Source organism: Eublepharis macularius, chromosome 6 (assembly GCF_028583425.1).
Source record: "Eublepharis macularius isolate TG4126 chromosome 6, MPM_Emac_v1.0, whole genome shotgun sequence".
In the NCBI taxonomy this organism is placed as follows: Eukaryota; Metazoa; Chordata; class Lepidosauria; order Squamata; family Eublepharidae; genus Eublepharis; species Eublepharis macularius.
In genome coordinates this window covers 128,135,120-128,150,162 of record NC_072795.1, presented here as the reverse complement: position 1 = coordinate 128,150,162, position 15,043 = coordinate 128,135,120, and the positions used below count along the sequence as shown (strand labels likewise).

General features: G+C 47.8%; 1 protein-coding gene across 1 annotated transcript in view; it reads right to left on the bottom strand.

The window, feature by feature from the left end:
- The window catches only part of PKD2L1 (polycystin 2 like 1, transient receptor potential cation channel), a 50,360-nt gene extending 35,582 nt beyond the window's left edge, over positions 1-14,778 (bottom strand). Inside the window, exons 1-2 of the mRNA XM_054983961.1 lie at positions 14,478-14,778; positions 4,847-4,960 (exon numbers count right to left, since the gene is read on the bottom strand). Of these exons, the coding sequence (XP_054839936.1) occupies positions 4,847-4,960; positions 14,478-14,778 (415 nt within the window). The remainder of the gene's footprint in view (positions 1-4,846; positions 4,961-14,477) is intronic.
- Between the last annotated feature and the right edge of the window lie 265 nt (positions 14,779-15,043).

Sequence of the window (15,043 nt, the reverse complement as noted above, 5' to 3'; positions counted from 1 at the left end):
AAATGGAACGTCGTATAATTTGTATCGAAAGGAGACTTAGCTGGACTTTTACAAAGTGCTTATTGACATCACGTTATATAAACTCAGGCCTCGTCCAGCAGATACAGTAGCTTTTAGGGTGTTAGAGTGGATTCATATCTATATGCTTGCCCCCTTCAGTTTTGGAAAGGGGAGCATTCATGACCTAATTGTGCATTCATGACCTAATTGTGCATTCAGAAAGCAGAATTCTGCTCAGGAGAGAGAGAGAGCAATCAGTTTAGAAGTAAAGGTTTGTAAGCCAGGAAGTTAAGGTCCCATTTTGCTTTGCAACAATAAGGGGCGGTAGGGAGTGCCCTCAAGTCATAGCTGACTTATGGTGACACACACACCCCAGCCAGGTTTTCATGGCAAGAGACTAACAGAGGTGATTTGCCATTGCCTGCCTCTGCAACTCTGGGCTTCATTGGAGGTCTCCCATCCAAATACTAATCAAGGCCGACCTTGCTTAGCTTCTGAGACCTGACGAGATCAGGCTCACATGGGCTATCCAATAAGTAACAATAAGAGGTATTTATTTTTTGTTTACTACATTTATATCCCAACTTGGACTCAAAGCAATTTACGTTGGCCGTCGTCACACAGCCATAAATTTAGCGCCAAACTAGCGCCATCTCCCGCTGAATGCTCACCTTATTCCAGCTCACTCTCCCCAATCATCTGTCTCACCTAACACTGATTCTCCTGCCCTACACTCCCACAAGCCCCAGCGCGACCTGCAATTAAGCCTCAAAGTAATTTTTTTTTAAACGTCAGCGTTATAGCGCTATAGCGCAATAGCACTCTTCTGCCATGGGCGGGAAACCTCTGCTACCTATCACAGTTGGCTTTTGGGTTGGCCCAGCACAACATTGGTATAATAGAAGAGTGATATAGCGCAAATATGCAAAAAAAAATTTTTTTTAAGGGCGGGATTTTTAGGGCCCCATTTCCAGAGGCACTTTGACTGACCGTCAAATTGTGCTTTTCCCTTTTAATGTGACTGACTGGAGAATCCGTTCTAATAATGATAACAGAAGAAACGATTTCTAGTGCAAAACTGACGAAATAAGGGCCCGTGTGACGACGGCCATTATCTCCTCTGTTTTATTGTTACAATAACCTAGATGAGGTTGAGTGTGTGTGACTGGCCAAGGTCACTCATGGCAGAGCTGGAATTTGACCCTGGGTCTGCCAAATCTTAGTCAAACACTGGCTGATTCCTCACACATTGGATAATGCACTTCCAATCCTCTTTAGAGATCATTTGGAACTGAATTTTTCAGGTGTGAAACAAAAACTCCACTTCCAAACGATCGCTAAAGTGCATTGAAAGTGCATTATCCAACATGTGCGGAATCAGCCAGTCTAAACACTATACCACACTGGCTCTTGAACACTTGTGAAGCCTACCCACTTTCCAAACAAGGTAATTGAAACTTCTCTCTTTAGGGACGAGCAAGATCCTTAAAGCACATAGAGAAAGGGAGAGCTGATGCGGGCATTTAACATGATTGGGTCAGTCTAAAAATGCTACACCTCTGATGGCTTTTCAGGAATGTTCGCCTGTGTGCTGACATTGTTTCCACTTGCTCTCGCTCGCTCTTCCCCCTCAAATGACTTCATCTGGCTTCAGTGAATTATCACATACTCATATCAGTCCTGTTCCTTAGAACACTTCTGATGGATTTGGACCATGAGGCCATCCAGTCATGAGTCTTAGGGCCAAACTACAAGTGACACCTGACACTAGTTGGACACTTGTCCGCTTCCCTCAAGTTTTCATGGGAAATGTAGGCATCCTGATCTTGCAGCTTGGCTCTCCGACTGCTGTCCAATGGACTTTCCAACTGTCACTTGTCCAACATTCCGCCAAGCTGCCTACATTTCCCATCAAAACTTGAGGGAAGCTGACAAAGAGTCCAACTAGTGTCAGGCGTCACTTGTAGTTTGGCTCTGAGTTCCAATAGTAGCCACAGGGGCTGGGAAGTGAGCGTGGTGGAAGTCCAGAGAAGCCATAAGCAGGACATAAAGCTAATGGTTTCCCCCATAGTTTTACAATTCAGCCACCACACTGCCTTGGAATATTTATTATTATATTTACTTTTATTTATGTTATTTATAGTCTGCTTTTCTCCCTGAGACTCAAGGAGGATTAAACAGTGGAAGTCAATCAACAGCAGAGATGTGAAATCTGCACAGATCTGAAATCCGATACAGAGTTGAAACAATGTCAACCTAAACCTGACATACTAAACAACACAGAAACTACCAAGTAAAATCATACTAACAACAATAGACAGGAGGAACCCTATCTCTTTACCAACGCATCTCTTTGAAACCACTACAGTACCGCCCTCTTGAATAATTCGGTTTTCATACTTTGTGGAAAGCCAGGATAGTGGAAGCTTTCCTGACCTCTTCAGGTAGGCGATGCCACATAAAGTGGGGGCCACCATACAGAATGCATGTGTGAAGGCAGTTGTTGATTTTGCCCATGTGCAGGGTGGCCCCTGCAGAAGGCCCTGTTCAGATGAGCAAAGCTGCTGTGGTGGAACACAGGGAGAGAAGTGGTTCCCATAGATATGAGGAACCAACGCCATGAAGGGCTTTGTATGTGCTAGCCAAAACCTTGAATTGAGCTGGTAACTGATGGGTAGCCAATGGAGTGACAGCAAGACAGGAGGAACGTACATGCTCCAACTAGCTCCTGACAATAATTGAGCTGTGGTGCTCTTCACCAACTGAAGTCTCCTAGTTGACTTTGATGGGATACCTATACAGAGTACATTAAAGTAGTCTAGTCTTGATGGTGCCATGGCATGGATCCAGGTGGCCAGATTGGCTGTGCCCAGGGCTTTTTTTCATTGGGAACGCAGTGGAACGGAGTTCCGGAACCTCTTGAAAATGGTCACATGGCTGGTGGCCCCGCCCCCTGATCTCCAGGCAGAGGGTGGGGCCACCAACCATGTGACCATTTTCTCCGAGGGCAACCCACTGAGCTCCACCACCTCTTTTCCCAGAAAAAAGCCCTGGCTGTGCCAAGATAGGGGGTGCATTTTCTGAGCTAGACTGTTCGAAGAAGGCATTTTTGTTGCTGCATTTACTTGCTTCTCTATGCTGGATCCAGTATAACCCCATCGCTCTTAACTGAGTCTGCAAGGGTTAACTAAACCCCATCAAGAGCATGATGCCTTTCAATATCTCTGGGTTCTCAAACAGCATTGCTTCCATCTTGTCTGGGTTCAATTTCAATTTGTTCACGTTCAGCCACTTGACTGCCGCAGTCAGGCAGTAACTCAAAACTTCTACTGCATCACTGGGGGATATGGATGAAGAGCTGGGCATCCATATACTGATGGCCTCCAATTCCCTAGCTACGAAAGATTTCTTCTAAAGTCTGGGGGACAATATTGTGCCCTGTGGAACCCTGGAAGATAATTCCCACAAGGAACATAGGTGGTCTTTAATAGCAACCCTTTTAGTCCCATAAGGAATGATTTAAACCAGTTCGAGGTTCATCCCCTGATACCTACTTCTGCCACCAAACGCTTCAACAGGATAGCATGATACACTGCGTCAAGGGCTGCAGACAGATCCAGGAGAAGCAACAAAGAAACATGGTCTTTGTCTACATTCAGAGGGAGATCATCCGCTAAAGCCACCAGAGCTATTTCTGTCCCATAGCCTGGCCTGAAACCAGACCGAAAAGGGACCAGAGCGACAGAGTTATCCAGGCAAGGAGCATGTATTAGATCTATCCTCCATGAACTTCTCCAATCTTTCCTTTAAAGCCATCAGTAGGAACAGTTATCACAAACTGCTTTGGATCACCAACTGTGATTGATTCAGGAATAAGAAACAAAAAAGTGCTAGGGGGGAATGGTGCCAAACAACCCTGAACAGAATTGGAAAAAGGGTGGGTATTTGTACAGTCAAAACTTGTGTCCCCCCCCCGCCCCTGCACCCTGAATAGTTTTACCCTATCCAGATGGTTATTTTTTTACCCCTCAAAACCAGTCTTGAGAGTATTTGGCATAGCTCTAATGGATTCACATACACATGAAACTGCCCTGTACTGAATCAGACCGTCGAGCCATCATGGTCAGTATTATCTACTCAGACTGGCAGTGGCGCTCCAGGGTCTCAGGTGGAGGTCTTTCACATCACCTCCTACCCGGTCCTTTCTACTGGAGATGCTAGGGATTGAACCTGCGGCCTTCTGTCCCTGAGCCACAGCCCCTCCTTAGATATGGAAGTTTATTGCTCCCCTTTCCTTGGCCGATTCCAGACGGCCCTCCGGTTCGCATAACGTCGCGCGTTGTCGCGCAGAAAACGCAAAATTTCGCGTTTTCTGCGCGACGACGCGCAACGATGCGCAACGTTTCGCGATGCGGAGGGCCGTCTGGAATTGGCCCTTGCCTAATGATGAAGTGACTTGCTAGCATGGGTCTCTGTTTCTCTGCTTAGAAAGATTATGGAGTTGGACCTGAGGGTTTGTGTGCCGGAACGCTCAAGGCTTTTTTTCTGGGAAAAGAGGTGGTGGAACTCAGCACCACACAATGACATCACTTTGGGTCAGCTGGAACAAGGGGGGAGTTTTTTAAAGTTTAAATCGCCGTCTGTGAAAATGGTCACATGGCTGGTGGCCTCGCCCCCTGATCTCCAGACAGAGGGGAGTTTAGATCGCCCTCCGTGCCATGCCATTTTGAAGAGGTGCTGGAACTCCATTCCCCTGCGTTCCTGCTGAAAAAAAGCCCTGGGTATGCTACTCATACATGATCTTATCATAAGTCCTCACTAGCATATACCAACATGTGCTACTCACACAAACAGATATCCACCAAGAATACAATGTAGACCAGAAGTTCACGTAGGGTGGTCTTCACATAAAGCTCACGGTTTTCAGCCGTGTTTTCAGTCAGAGTTGTGCCCCACAGTCCTGGAAAGAGAACAATAAAAGGGACAAGTGAAGATTTGTGCCTCTTGTCTGGGGTTCCTTTCAGGTGATCATTCCCTGGCTTGATGGTTTGTATCCTCTCTGGGGCAGTCCACTACGGGAACTGCAATTCGTTTTGGAGCGAGACGTTCACATTTCTCTTGAGAAAAGTCCAGAGACCAAACTTTAAGGGGATGTATCATGCTCTTCTTCACTCCAGCAAGAATCTCACAACTGGATGTTTTTTGAACTTTTTCCAACTTCGGGATACAGCGTACAGCTAAGGTAGGCAAAAACATTCAAACTCATTTATTAGGATTTCCTTCCAGTGGGAATACGTTGGGATGAAGGATCAGGGGTTGGCCTGTTCACACACCTACCTAGATGATACACGGCCCAACAGAGAGCCCACCTATATGCAACTAGAGATGGTAGATCAACGCCCCCATCAACCCCTCCCAATTTCCCAATGGAAAAAAGTGCCTGGTGCACGGAAGGAAGCAGAGCAGAAAACAATCTGTGCGTGGAATAAGATTCGGGGGCAGTAGCACCTTGAAGGGGAGAGAAGGTGGCATGGTATAGCTTGATCTTGTCAGATCTTAGAAGCTAAGCAGAGTCAGTACTCGGAAGGGAGACCACTGAGGAAGACTCTGCAGAGGAAGGCACTGGTAAACCACCTCTGCTTTGAAAGCCCCAGCAGGGGGTCACCAAAAGTCAGTTGTGACTTGACAGCACTTTACACGCACACCAACTAGATTTCCAGGGTATGAGCTTTCGAGAGTCAAACTTCAAGGGAAATCTAGTTGGTCTTTGAGGTTCTACTGGACCGGAATCTTGCTTTTGTACTGCAGACCAACATGGCTACCTGCCTGAAACTTGGATTACTGGCAACTGTTTGCCTCTATTAGTTCCCTGTCCATAAAGCATCTCTAAGAAGTCCTTTATATAGATAATAAAAATCTTTGCTTGCCACTCCTTTAGTCTGTTGGTTGCTACAGCACCCCACCAACCCCTCCATGCGGAGCCCCGTTTGGCTAAGGAGCCCTCGCAGAAGAAGCCGGTAGTAATGCTCTCCCAGGGAGAGCGTTTCTTTCATCAGCGCACTGCAGGGAGGTTGTGTCACACCGTTCAAAGGCTTAACAACTTTGTGCGGCTAATGGCTCGCTGTTGGTTGGGCTTGCGGTTGTTCTGACTCAAGACTTTCATCCCCCGGCATGGGTGAATTCCCACTTGAAAGCGGAGTGGGTGTGCCCACGTCAATATCCAAAGGATTTCTGCTCCTTTCATATCGTGTCAAGGGCTTCAGCCCTAAGGACGCCTAGGGGGATGGATACAGCTCCACACCTCTAATCGAAAGCACTCAGATCCAAACAACACAGAACGTTCTCAATCAGGGACGGCTAAAAGCCGATGTGCACCGACTCCAATTCTGGGCGGCCTGAGCTCTTGATGGCTCAAAGCAGGGCTGGCCCACAGGGCTTCCATGCCCTCGTTGAGCCAATAGTTGGGAACACCCACCCACTCACCCACACAGGGTCTGGGTGCATGTTAGAGTTGCCAACCTCCAGGTGGCAGCTGGAGATCTCCCAGAATTGCAACGGGTCTCCAGGCTACAAAGATCAATTCCCCTGGGGAAAAATAGCTGTTTTGGAAGGTAGACTGTATGGCATAATACCCACTCAAATCCCTCCCCTCCCCAAACTCCCCCCCCCCAGGTTTTACCCCTTAAATCTTCTGGAATTTCCCAGCCTGCAGCTGGCAACTCTAGTGCACACAGAGCCGGGCATGCCCTGAACAAGCCATCCTGTCCCAAACCAGGTGTGCATGGGCACGAGCCCTTGATGGGAGAGAAGGAGCCACTGCCTAGCTGCAAGGCAGTGACAGACCTAGAGGCTGGCTGTTCTTCCTCCCCCCCCTCTCCCTCCTTCGTGGGAATGAGATAGGGAAGGCAAGCTGGGCAAGCAGGCCCCCAGTGAGAACACGGGGAATGTGAGAAGTCCTTTTATTGCTGCATGGGGTTGCCAATCTCCAGGTAAGACCTGGAGATCCCCTAGGATTACGACCCATCTCCTGGCTACAGAGAACAGTTCCACTCGAGAAGAGGGCTGGTTTGAAGGGTGGACTCTATGAGATTACACTCCACTGAGGTCCCTCCTCAAACCCCATCCTCCCCAAACTCTATAGCACCAAAACTCCAGGAATTTCCCATCCTGGAGTTGGCAACCTTATGACCCTCCCCTGTTGTTCCCCCCCCACACCCTCTGGCACCCTAGACAATCAGCTGGGGGTATCTAGTGGGCAAGCCACCCCTGGATCAAAAGCTTGCTCTTAAACAGATAAGATTTGCTGGTACCCTGAGAGCCAAGCTACAAGTGACGCCTGACACAGGTTGGACACTTGTCAGCTTCCCTCAAGTTTTGATGGGAAATGTAGGCGTCCTGGTTTTACAGCTTGGCTCTCCATTACAGCTGCAAGACCAGGATGCCTACATTTCCCATCAAAACTTGAGGGAAGCTGACAAGTGTCCAACCTGTGTCAGGCGTCACTTGTAGCTGATCTATGTTCCAGAGTTTCTCATGCTCCAGTACTTTTGCCAACTCCAGGATGGGAAATTTCTGGAGATTTGGTGGTGGGAGCTGGGGTGGGTGGATTTTAGGGAAGGGAAGGACCTTAAGTGGGGTATAATACCACCGAGTCTGCCCCCCAAAGTGGCCATTTCCTCCAGGGGAACCGATCTCTGTACTCTGGGGATCGGTTGCAATTCCAGGGGATCTCCAGGCCCCGTGTGGTGAGCCAGTGGACAGCTGTTCCTCAAAGCTCTCACACTGACCTCCCCCTTAATTGCCCTGGCCCAGTCAGCCCTGGATTTCCCTCCCGCCTACCAGGCAGCTCATCAGTGTGGATTACTGACAGGGCTACCCTACACAGAGTTACAACTCTGCGCCCATTGACCTCGGTTTAGGATTGCACTGTCAGTCTCCTCACCTCCCCACGCACGCTTTTCACCCCCAGTTTAGTCTGCAGGTTACTGTGAGAGTTTAAGTAGATGTGACGCTCAGAGCTCTCCCTCAATTTGGGCCAACCTTTTGTTGCCAACCTTCAGGTGGTGGATGGAAATCTCCCAGAATTATAACTGATCTCCAGGGGACAGAGGCAGGGCAGGATCTTGGGTTCCCGGCGCCCAGGACAACCCAATTCCGGCCGCCCTCATGCGTGCACTCCTGGCACTGCGTGATAACTTGCTTGCCCCGCAGGACAGGGAGCGTGCGGCAAGCTGGCCACCCCCTCAACTGGGCAGGTGAATGGCACAGAGAGCTTGGAGGCCGCCTGCGCCATTCGCCTGCCCAGCAGGACAGGGCGCGTGCGGCAAGCCGGCCGCCCCCTCAGCAGGACAGGCAGCTGCGCCCGGCACCCCCTCTTTGACAGCGCTTGGAGCAGACTACCCCCTGCCCCCCCTCCTCGATCTGGCCCTGGACAGAGGTCAGCTTCCCTAGAGAAAAAGGCTGCTTTGGAGGGTGACTCTATAGGATTATAAATTACCGAGCTCGATCCCCTCTCCAAATCACACCCTCCCCAAGTTCCACCCCCCCCCCCCAAATCTCCAGTTATTTTCCTGTCTGGAGCTGGCAACCTGACCCATGGGAGGGGAAGAGTCTTAAATGTCTCTCTGTTCTGTTTTTGCCTTTCCTGAAACTGCCTCGGAGAAAGATACCATTTGCTCCCTTGGGGCAAATGCAGAAATCTGTAATCCCACCATTAATATAATGAAAGATCTAAGTCAATGTAATATCTAGTTGAAAATCTCAGGTTTCATGTTTCAATATTTCTGCCCAGTTAGGTTACAGGAAGAGAGCGAAAAGGCAGTTGCAACTGTCTATCAGCATAGGAGACTTTCTAAAGTCAGTGGCAGATGGGTTTCCCTAGTTTTGTCTAGGGAGAGGGTGCTCCCCACACCCTCAATTTAAAAAAATAGTAAAGTGTCCAGTAGCACCTTTAAGACTAACCAACTTTATTGTAGCATAAGCTTTTGAGAACCACAGCTCTCTTAGTCAGACGTATCTGACAAAGAGAGCTGTGGCTCTCGAAAGCTTATGCTACAATAAAGTTGTTTAGTCTTAAAGGTGCTACTGGACTCTTTACTATTTTGCTACTACAGACCAGAATTACAAATGATCTCCAGACTACATTTTCCCATGGAGAAAATGGCAGCTTCCAAGAATGGACTCTCTATTGTGGACTCTCTATTGGCACCAACTCTCTGATAAGCTTCCTCCCCTGTCCAAACTCTGCCATCCCCAGGTTTCCACCCCATATCTCCAGGAATTTCCCAAGGTGGGAGTTGGCAACCCTACCAATCACTCCATCGTGCTTAACAGGGTTGTTGTGAGTATAAAATGAAGGACGGGAGAATGTGGCATGGTGCTTTAGTTCTCAGTTGGGGAGAAAAGTAGGGTATGTGGACATAAATCTAAATCTAAAGGGAAAGCTAGGCCTCCATTTCTCCAGTTTAGCATGTATTTTTAATATGTGTTTTAAAAGGTAAAGGTAGTCCCTTGTGCAAGCACCGAGTCATTACTGACCCATGGGGGGACATCGCATCACAACGTTTTCTTGGCAGACTTTTTGTTACAGGGTAGTTTGCCATTGCCTCCCCCAGTCATCTACACTTTGCCCACAGGAAACTGGGTACCCATTTTACCGACCTCAGAAGGATGAAAGGCTGAGTCAACCTTGATCCGGTTGCCTGAACCTGGCTTCCACCAGGGTCGAACTCAGGTTGTGGGCAAAACTTGGGCTGCAGTATTGCGGCTTACCAGTCTGCGCCATGTGGCTCTTAATCTTAATTAATATGTGTTTAGTAACAAGCAAATTTCTTCTTGTAAATACAATGGAGGTTGTTATTGTTGGCCTGCCTTAATCCTTCCTCTACTGCCCAGTAGTGCTGCCAACTCCTAGGGGTGTGTGGTCTGGAGATCTCCCTGAATTACAATTTATCTCCAGACTACGGAGATTAGTTTCCCTGGGGGAAATAGCTGCTTTTGAGTTTGGCATTTTGCCAAACTACTGAGGTCTCTCCCTTCCCCAAACCATCCCAATATCTCCTAAAGCTGGCAACACTAATTTATCTCCAAATGCCCAAGAATTGCCCAACCCAGAGCTTGCAAATACTAAAAACAAGGCAGTTACCGTTGTCTTATTTTATTTTAAGAATTTTATTTAGAAACACACCAGTTGAAGCTGAGACAGGTTCACAAATGCCTTTTTCCTACCTGAGGATCAGTCACAGCCCTGAGTGAAAGTATTAGATACAAGCTGTGCGAAGTTGCAATGCTCTGAAGGGTCAGGCCTTGCTACTTCACACATGAAATCTGTCCCCATGGTAATCATCTCAGATTAGGAAAACAATTCTTGAACTAAAATGAATTGGGAAGGAAAGCACAGCCTGGCCTAAATCACTCGTTCTGAGCAGACTATTTCTGTAAAATGGGCTTTGGTTACAATGCCTGAAAGCAGAGCATATTTTTAAAAGATTTCAGGCAGCTGGAGGAAAGAAATACATGGGAGATGCAGTCAATCAAAGTAGACAGCGCTGGTTGGATGGGTTATTATTGGCATTGAAAGAAGGCAATTTCATCTCATAAGTCAGTAGCAAACCATGTTATCTATTGTCCTGTACTCAGTCTCTTCTTGAGAAATAGGATCTCAAGTAGCAGAGTTGAGAAAAGTTCTGCAAGGTGTCCTAGGGCCTGATTTCAGCACAGGGCATCTTTATGTCGTCAAAATTACATACCATCCTATTCAGGAATTTGATAATATGTGATTGTTCACATGCGATTATTTGATAGCTAAGAGTATATGAGTATATACTCATATAAGAGTATATATGAAGGAGCCCCGTGGCGCAGAGTGGTAAGCTGCAGTACTGCGGTCCAAGCTCTGCTCACAACCTGAGTTCAATCCTGGCGGAAGCTGGGTTCAAGTAGCTGGCTCAAGGTTGACTCAGCCTTTCATCCTTCCGAGGTCAGTAAAATGAGTACCCAGTTTCCTGGGGGTAAAGTGTAGATGACTAGGGAAGGCAAAGGCATACCACCCCGTAACAAAAGTCTGCCAAGAAAACATCGTGATGTGATGTCCCCCATGGGTCAGTAATGATTCAGTGCTTGCACAGGGGACTACCTTTACCTTTTTACCCTAAAAGTATGTGAGATTTGCAGCCTGCTAAAAACAAAGAGTTTCTGAACTGCCAAGATTCAAGCACTCCAAACGTGGAAGATTTCAGTGTTCAAAATCAAATTTAAAATCCCAGGTTTTGCATTCAGAATTGAGATGGTAGAATGTGAAATGTTTTGCAAAACACATTTCAGTTTTGGAAAAAGAATATTAGGGGTGGCCCGTTAGCTCTCCTCTCAGCCAAGTGTGAAGCACTAGCAGTGGAAAAGCAGAGAGACTCTTTTGTTCAAGGAAGCCTGCTCGATCTTTGAGTTTAAGGCTTCACATTTCACTGAGCAGAGTAGTAGGATATTAGTCCTGTCTTGCTTTAGCTCCTTGGGGTGTCCATAGCTGGGTAAGAATCTAAACCCAGGTTTTCAATACTTAATTTGTGCACGGCAGCCAGTGTACTTTGGGGGAGTTCTGCCATCATACAGCTACCAATCTAAGGGGGCAGGAAAAGGAGCAGAGCTTTCTCACATATTTATTTGAAACATTTATTAGCCACCTTTCCACCAAGAAGGACCTGGAGGCACTGAGTTAAAAACACAGATTAAAAAACACAGTTAAAATGCATTAAAAATTGTTAAGCAAAAGCCGTCCTAAATGAAACAGTAAGCTAGGCCTCCTGAAGATAGAAAGTAAGGAAGCCAGGCACACCTCCCGGGAAGACTGTTCCTCGGTCATGGGGCTACCACTGCAAAGGCCCTTTCCCATGTACCCACTAACCAAGCGTCTTTCGTTGATGGGACTATCAGGAAGGCCTCGCCAGGGCAGGAACTTGCAGGAGAAGACAGTCTAGGGTTGCCACCTCCAAGTTGGGAAATTCCTGGAGATCTGGGAGGTGAAACCTGGAGAAACCTGGAGAAAGTGGGGTTCGGGGAGGGAAAAGACCTTGGCATGGCATAATTCCATAGAGTCCACCCCCCAAAGTAGCCATTTTCTCCAGGTGAACTGATCTCTGTGGCCTGGAGACCAGTTGTAATTCCGGGAGATCTCCAGCCACTACCTGGAGGCTGGAAACCCTAAGACAGTCCTTTGGATAACCTGGTCCCCAAACAAGTAGGACTTTAAAGGATAAAACCAACACCTTGAATTTGGCTCAGGAATGGACTGATAGTCAGTGTTGTTGCTGTAATACAAAGATCACATGTTCTCAGAAGCTGGGCCTGACCAGCAGTCTAGCTGCAGCGTTCTGCGCTAGCTGAAGCTTTGGAACTGTCTTCAAGGGTAGTCCCAAGTAGAGTGTGTTGCAGTAGTACAGTCAAGATGTAACTAAGGCATGGATAATTGTGGCTAGATCTGATTGAGCCAGGAACAGGTGCAGCCGATGCACCAGCCAAAGCTGGACAAACAGACCATGAGCCGCTGAAGCCGCCTGACTTTTTAAGGTTACCGCTGTGTCAAGCAGTACTCCTAAGCTGCAAAGCTGACTTTTCGAGGGAATACAGCCCCATCCAAGAATGGAGAGATTTCACATATGCTGAGCTTCCTTCACTGGACTTCAGCTGAACAAGACGCTGCAGGTGGGGTCCCCCCCACCCAGGTGAGGATGACCAAAGCCCAGGGTCTTCCAGTGACTGGGGGTGCCACATGGAGTAATGGGGTACATGCAATTGAGCAAATAACATCCCATTGAGGCCATTTTGGCTCAGGAAAACGGTGAGCGGGGGAACACGTAGGTATTCTCTCCCTGTGTGCCATGCTCCTGATCCTAGGTGGGCCCCGCACACCTGAGAATTGAGTTCCCAATGGGAACTTTGCAAGCACATGTCTGACTCACGATAGACTTCACGGTGGATCTGGGCCTTTCCCAAGGACGGTGTATCGTGGCGCAAGGACTCAATTCTTGGTGTCAAAATATGTGTAAACAAACTCGACTAGTCTACAGATGCTCTGGTTATAGGCCTGCTGGCGAGCCCGTTTCAGTTGCTTTGGAGGATCTGTCCCCAAAGAGTTCTGTTTCCAGGAGAGAGGCTTTTGAAAGATACCAGTTTTCCCAATTTTTTAGGATTCTGCAAGAGATCCCACGGGGGCTTTCTCATCAGGGCTTCCACCCTCCAGAGAAGACCCTGTTGCCCAGGAACAAGCTTCTCACAGGCAAGCGTGAACTTATGGAACCATGTAGGATGTGCTAGTGCCACAACAGGAAACATTTCTCTTCCTTCCTCTGCCCATGTTCCCTGCTTCCTCTTCTCTTTCCTAGGATTGCTAACCCTACGTTGGAAAATTCCTGGGGAGGGAGCTTAATGAGGTTTGATATCATAGAGTCCGCCCTCCAAAGCTTCCAATTTTTTCCAGGGGGACTGATTTCTATAGTCTGGAGATCAGTTGTAATTAATTGGGAGTTGGATAGAGTTGCCAACCTCCAACATGGTTACCTACCGGAAACAACCTCCAGGAGGTGGCGGGAGATCTTCTGGAATTACAACTGATCTCCAGGCCGCAGAGATCAATTCCCCTGGAAAAAGTGAACAGGGAGGAATACATGTGAGCAGGGCTTTTTTTCAGCAGGAACACAGTGGAACAGAGTTCCAGCACCTCTTGAAAATGGTCACATGGCTGGTGGCCCCGCCCCCTGATCTCCAGACAGAGGGGAGTTTAGTCTAAACTCCCCTCTGGAGATCAGGGGGCGGGGCCACCGGCCATGTGACCATTTTACAATTTAAACTTTTAAAAACAACCCCCTTGTTCCAGCTGACCCAAAGTGACATCATTGTGCAGTCCTCCGTCCTGAGTTCCATCACTGAGTTCCACCACCTCTTTTCCCAGAAAAAAAGCCCTGCACGTGAGTCCGTTCACTTGCCATTCAAGTGTAATTCATCACTTGTAGCTTGGCCCCTAGCTTCATAACACTCCTTGTACCGGAATTCAAAAGAGAGCCAGTGTGGTGGCGGGGTGTAAATGAAATAAATAATACAAATTCATGCAGCCCAGCGTTCCAAACCAGACTGTAACAAACAGTTACAAAAATACACAGTAACCAGCCAGGGACCCCTGGGCATGTTTGACACCATCTGCTCTAGTTTTATCTACTTGTGATGCTCAAGCCAAATCAATATTTATCTGCAAGCGATAGCAAGTCCTGTAGAACTGAGAAGCTCCATCTGTCTTCCTGCTTCGCAGCCTGTTGATCGTACAACACAGCTTAAGCGCTGCAGAGACTTGCCAGTAGATACCGTACTGTGCAATAATTCCACTAATTGTACAAAAGTTACGTTCTTGCTTGGCAATCAATTCAACATATAGGGTAGGTAGGTACCCACCTGGATTTACAGATCCAGCCTCACCCAGCCCCAGAACTGGTTACCTCGAATGCCTTTGAAGATGTGGAAACAGCAACCAGGGATGGAACTCTTCTTCTTCTTAGCATCCTCCGTTTCCTTTCCCTCTTCTGGGTAGGGCAGCGGGTCGCTCAGTTTCTCAACGTTCTCGTAGGGGTTTTCCAGGATAGCCTTGGGGTTGTAGATCGTCCTGATTTTCATTGAAGAAGAAGGCGAACCGTTGTATACAGGGTTGTCCCACGCTTTCTTCCCTAACGTCTCCAGTTCATGCTCTTCTTGTGCTTGGAAATGACTCTCTGCTCGGTTGTTCAGGTGGGAAGAGTTCATGACTATAATATTCCCAGGTAGAAGTTTCTTTACAGTCTCCAGAGTTGGATTTATTCGGGGGAGCACGGATGAAAAACTCAATGGAGAGAGGCGGAGGCAGGCAAGACAGCAACGTGTGTGTGTGTGGGTGTGGGTGGGTCACTGCATTCTGGTTAGTTGCCTCTTTTATATCAGTTTGCGGAGTGACAGGTAGAGAAAGGAAGGCCAAACCTTTGTTGGGAACAGCTGTATGCTCCTTTCTTCAACGCTCACAGCTACACCCAGG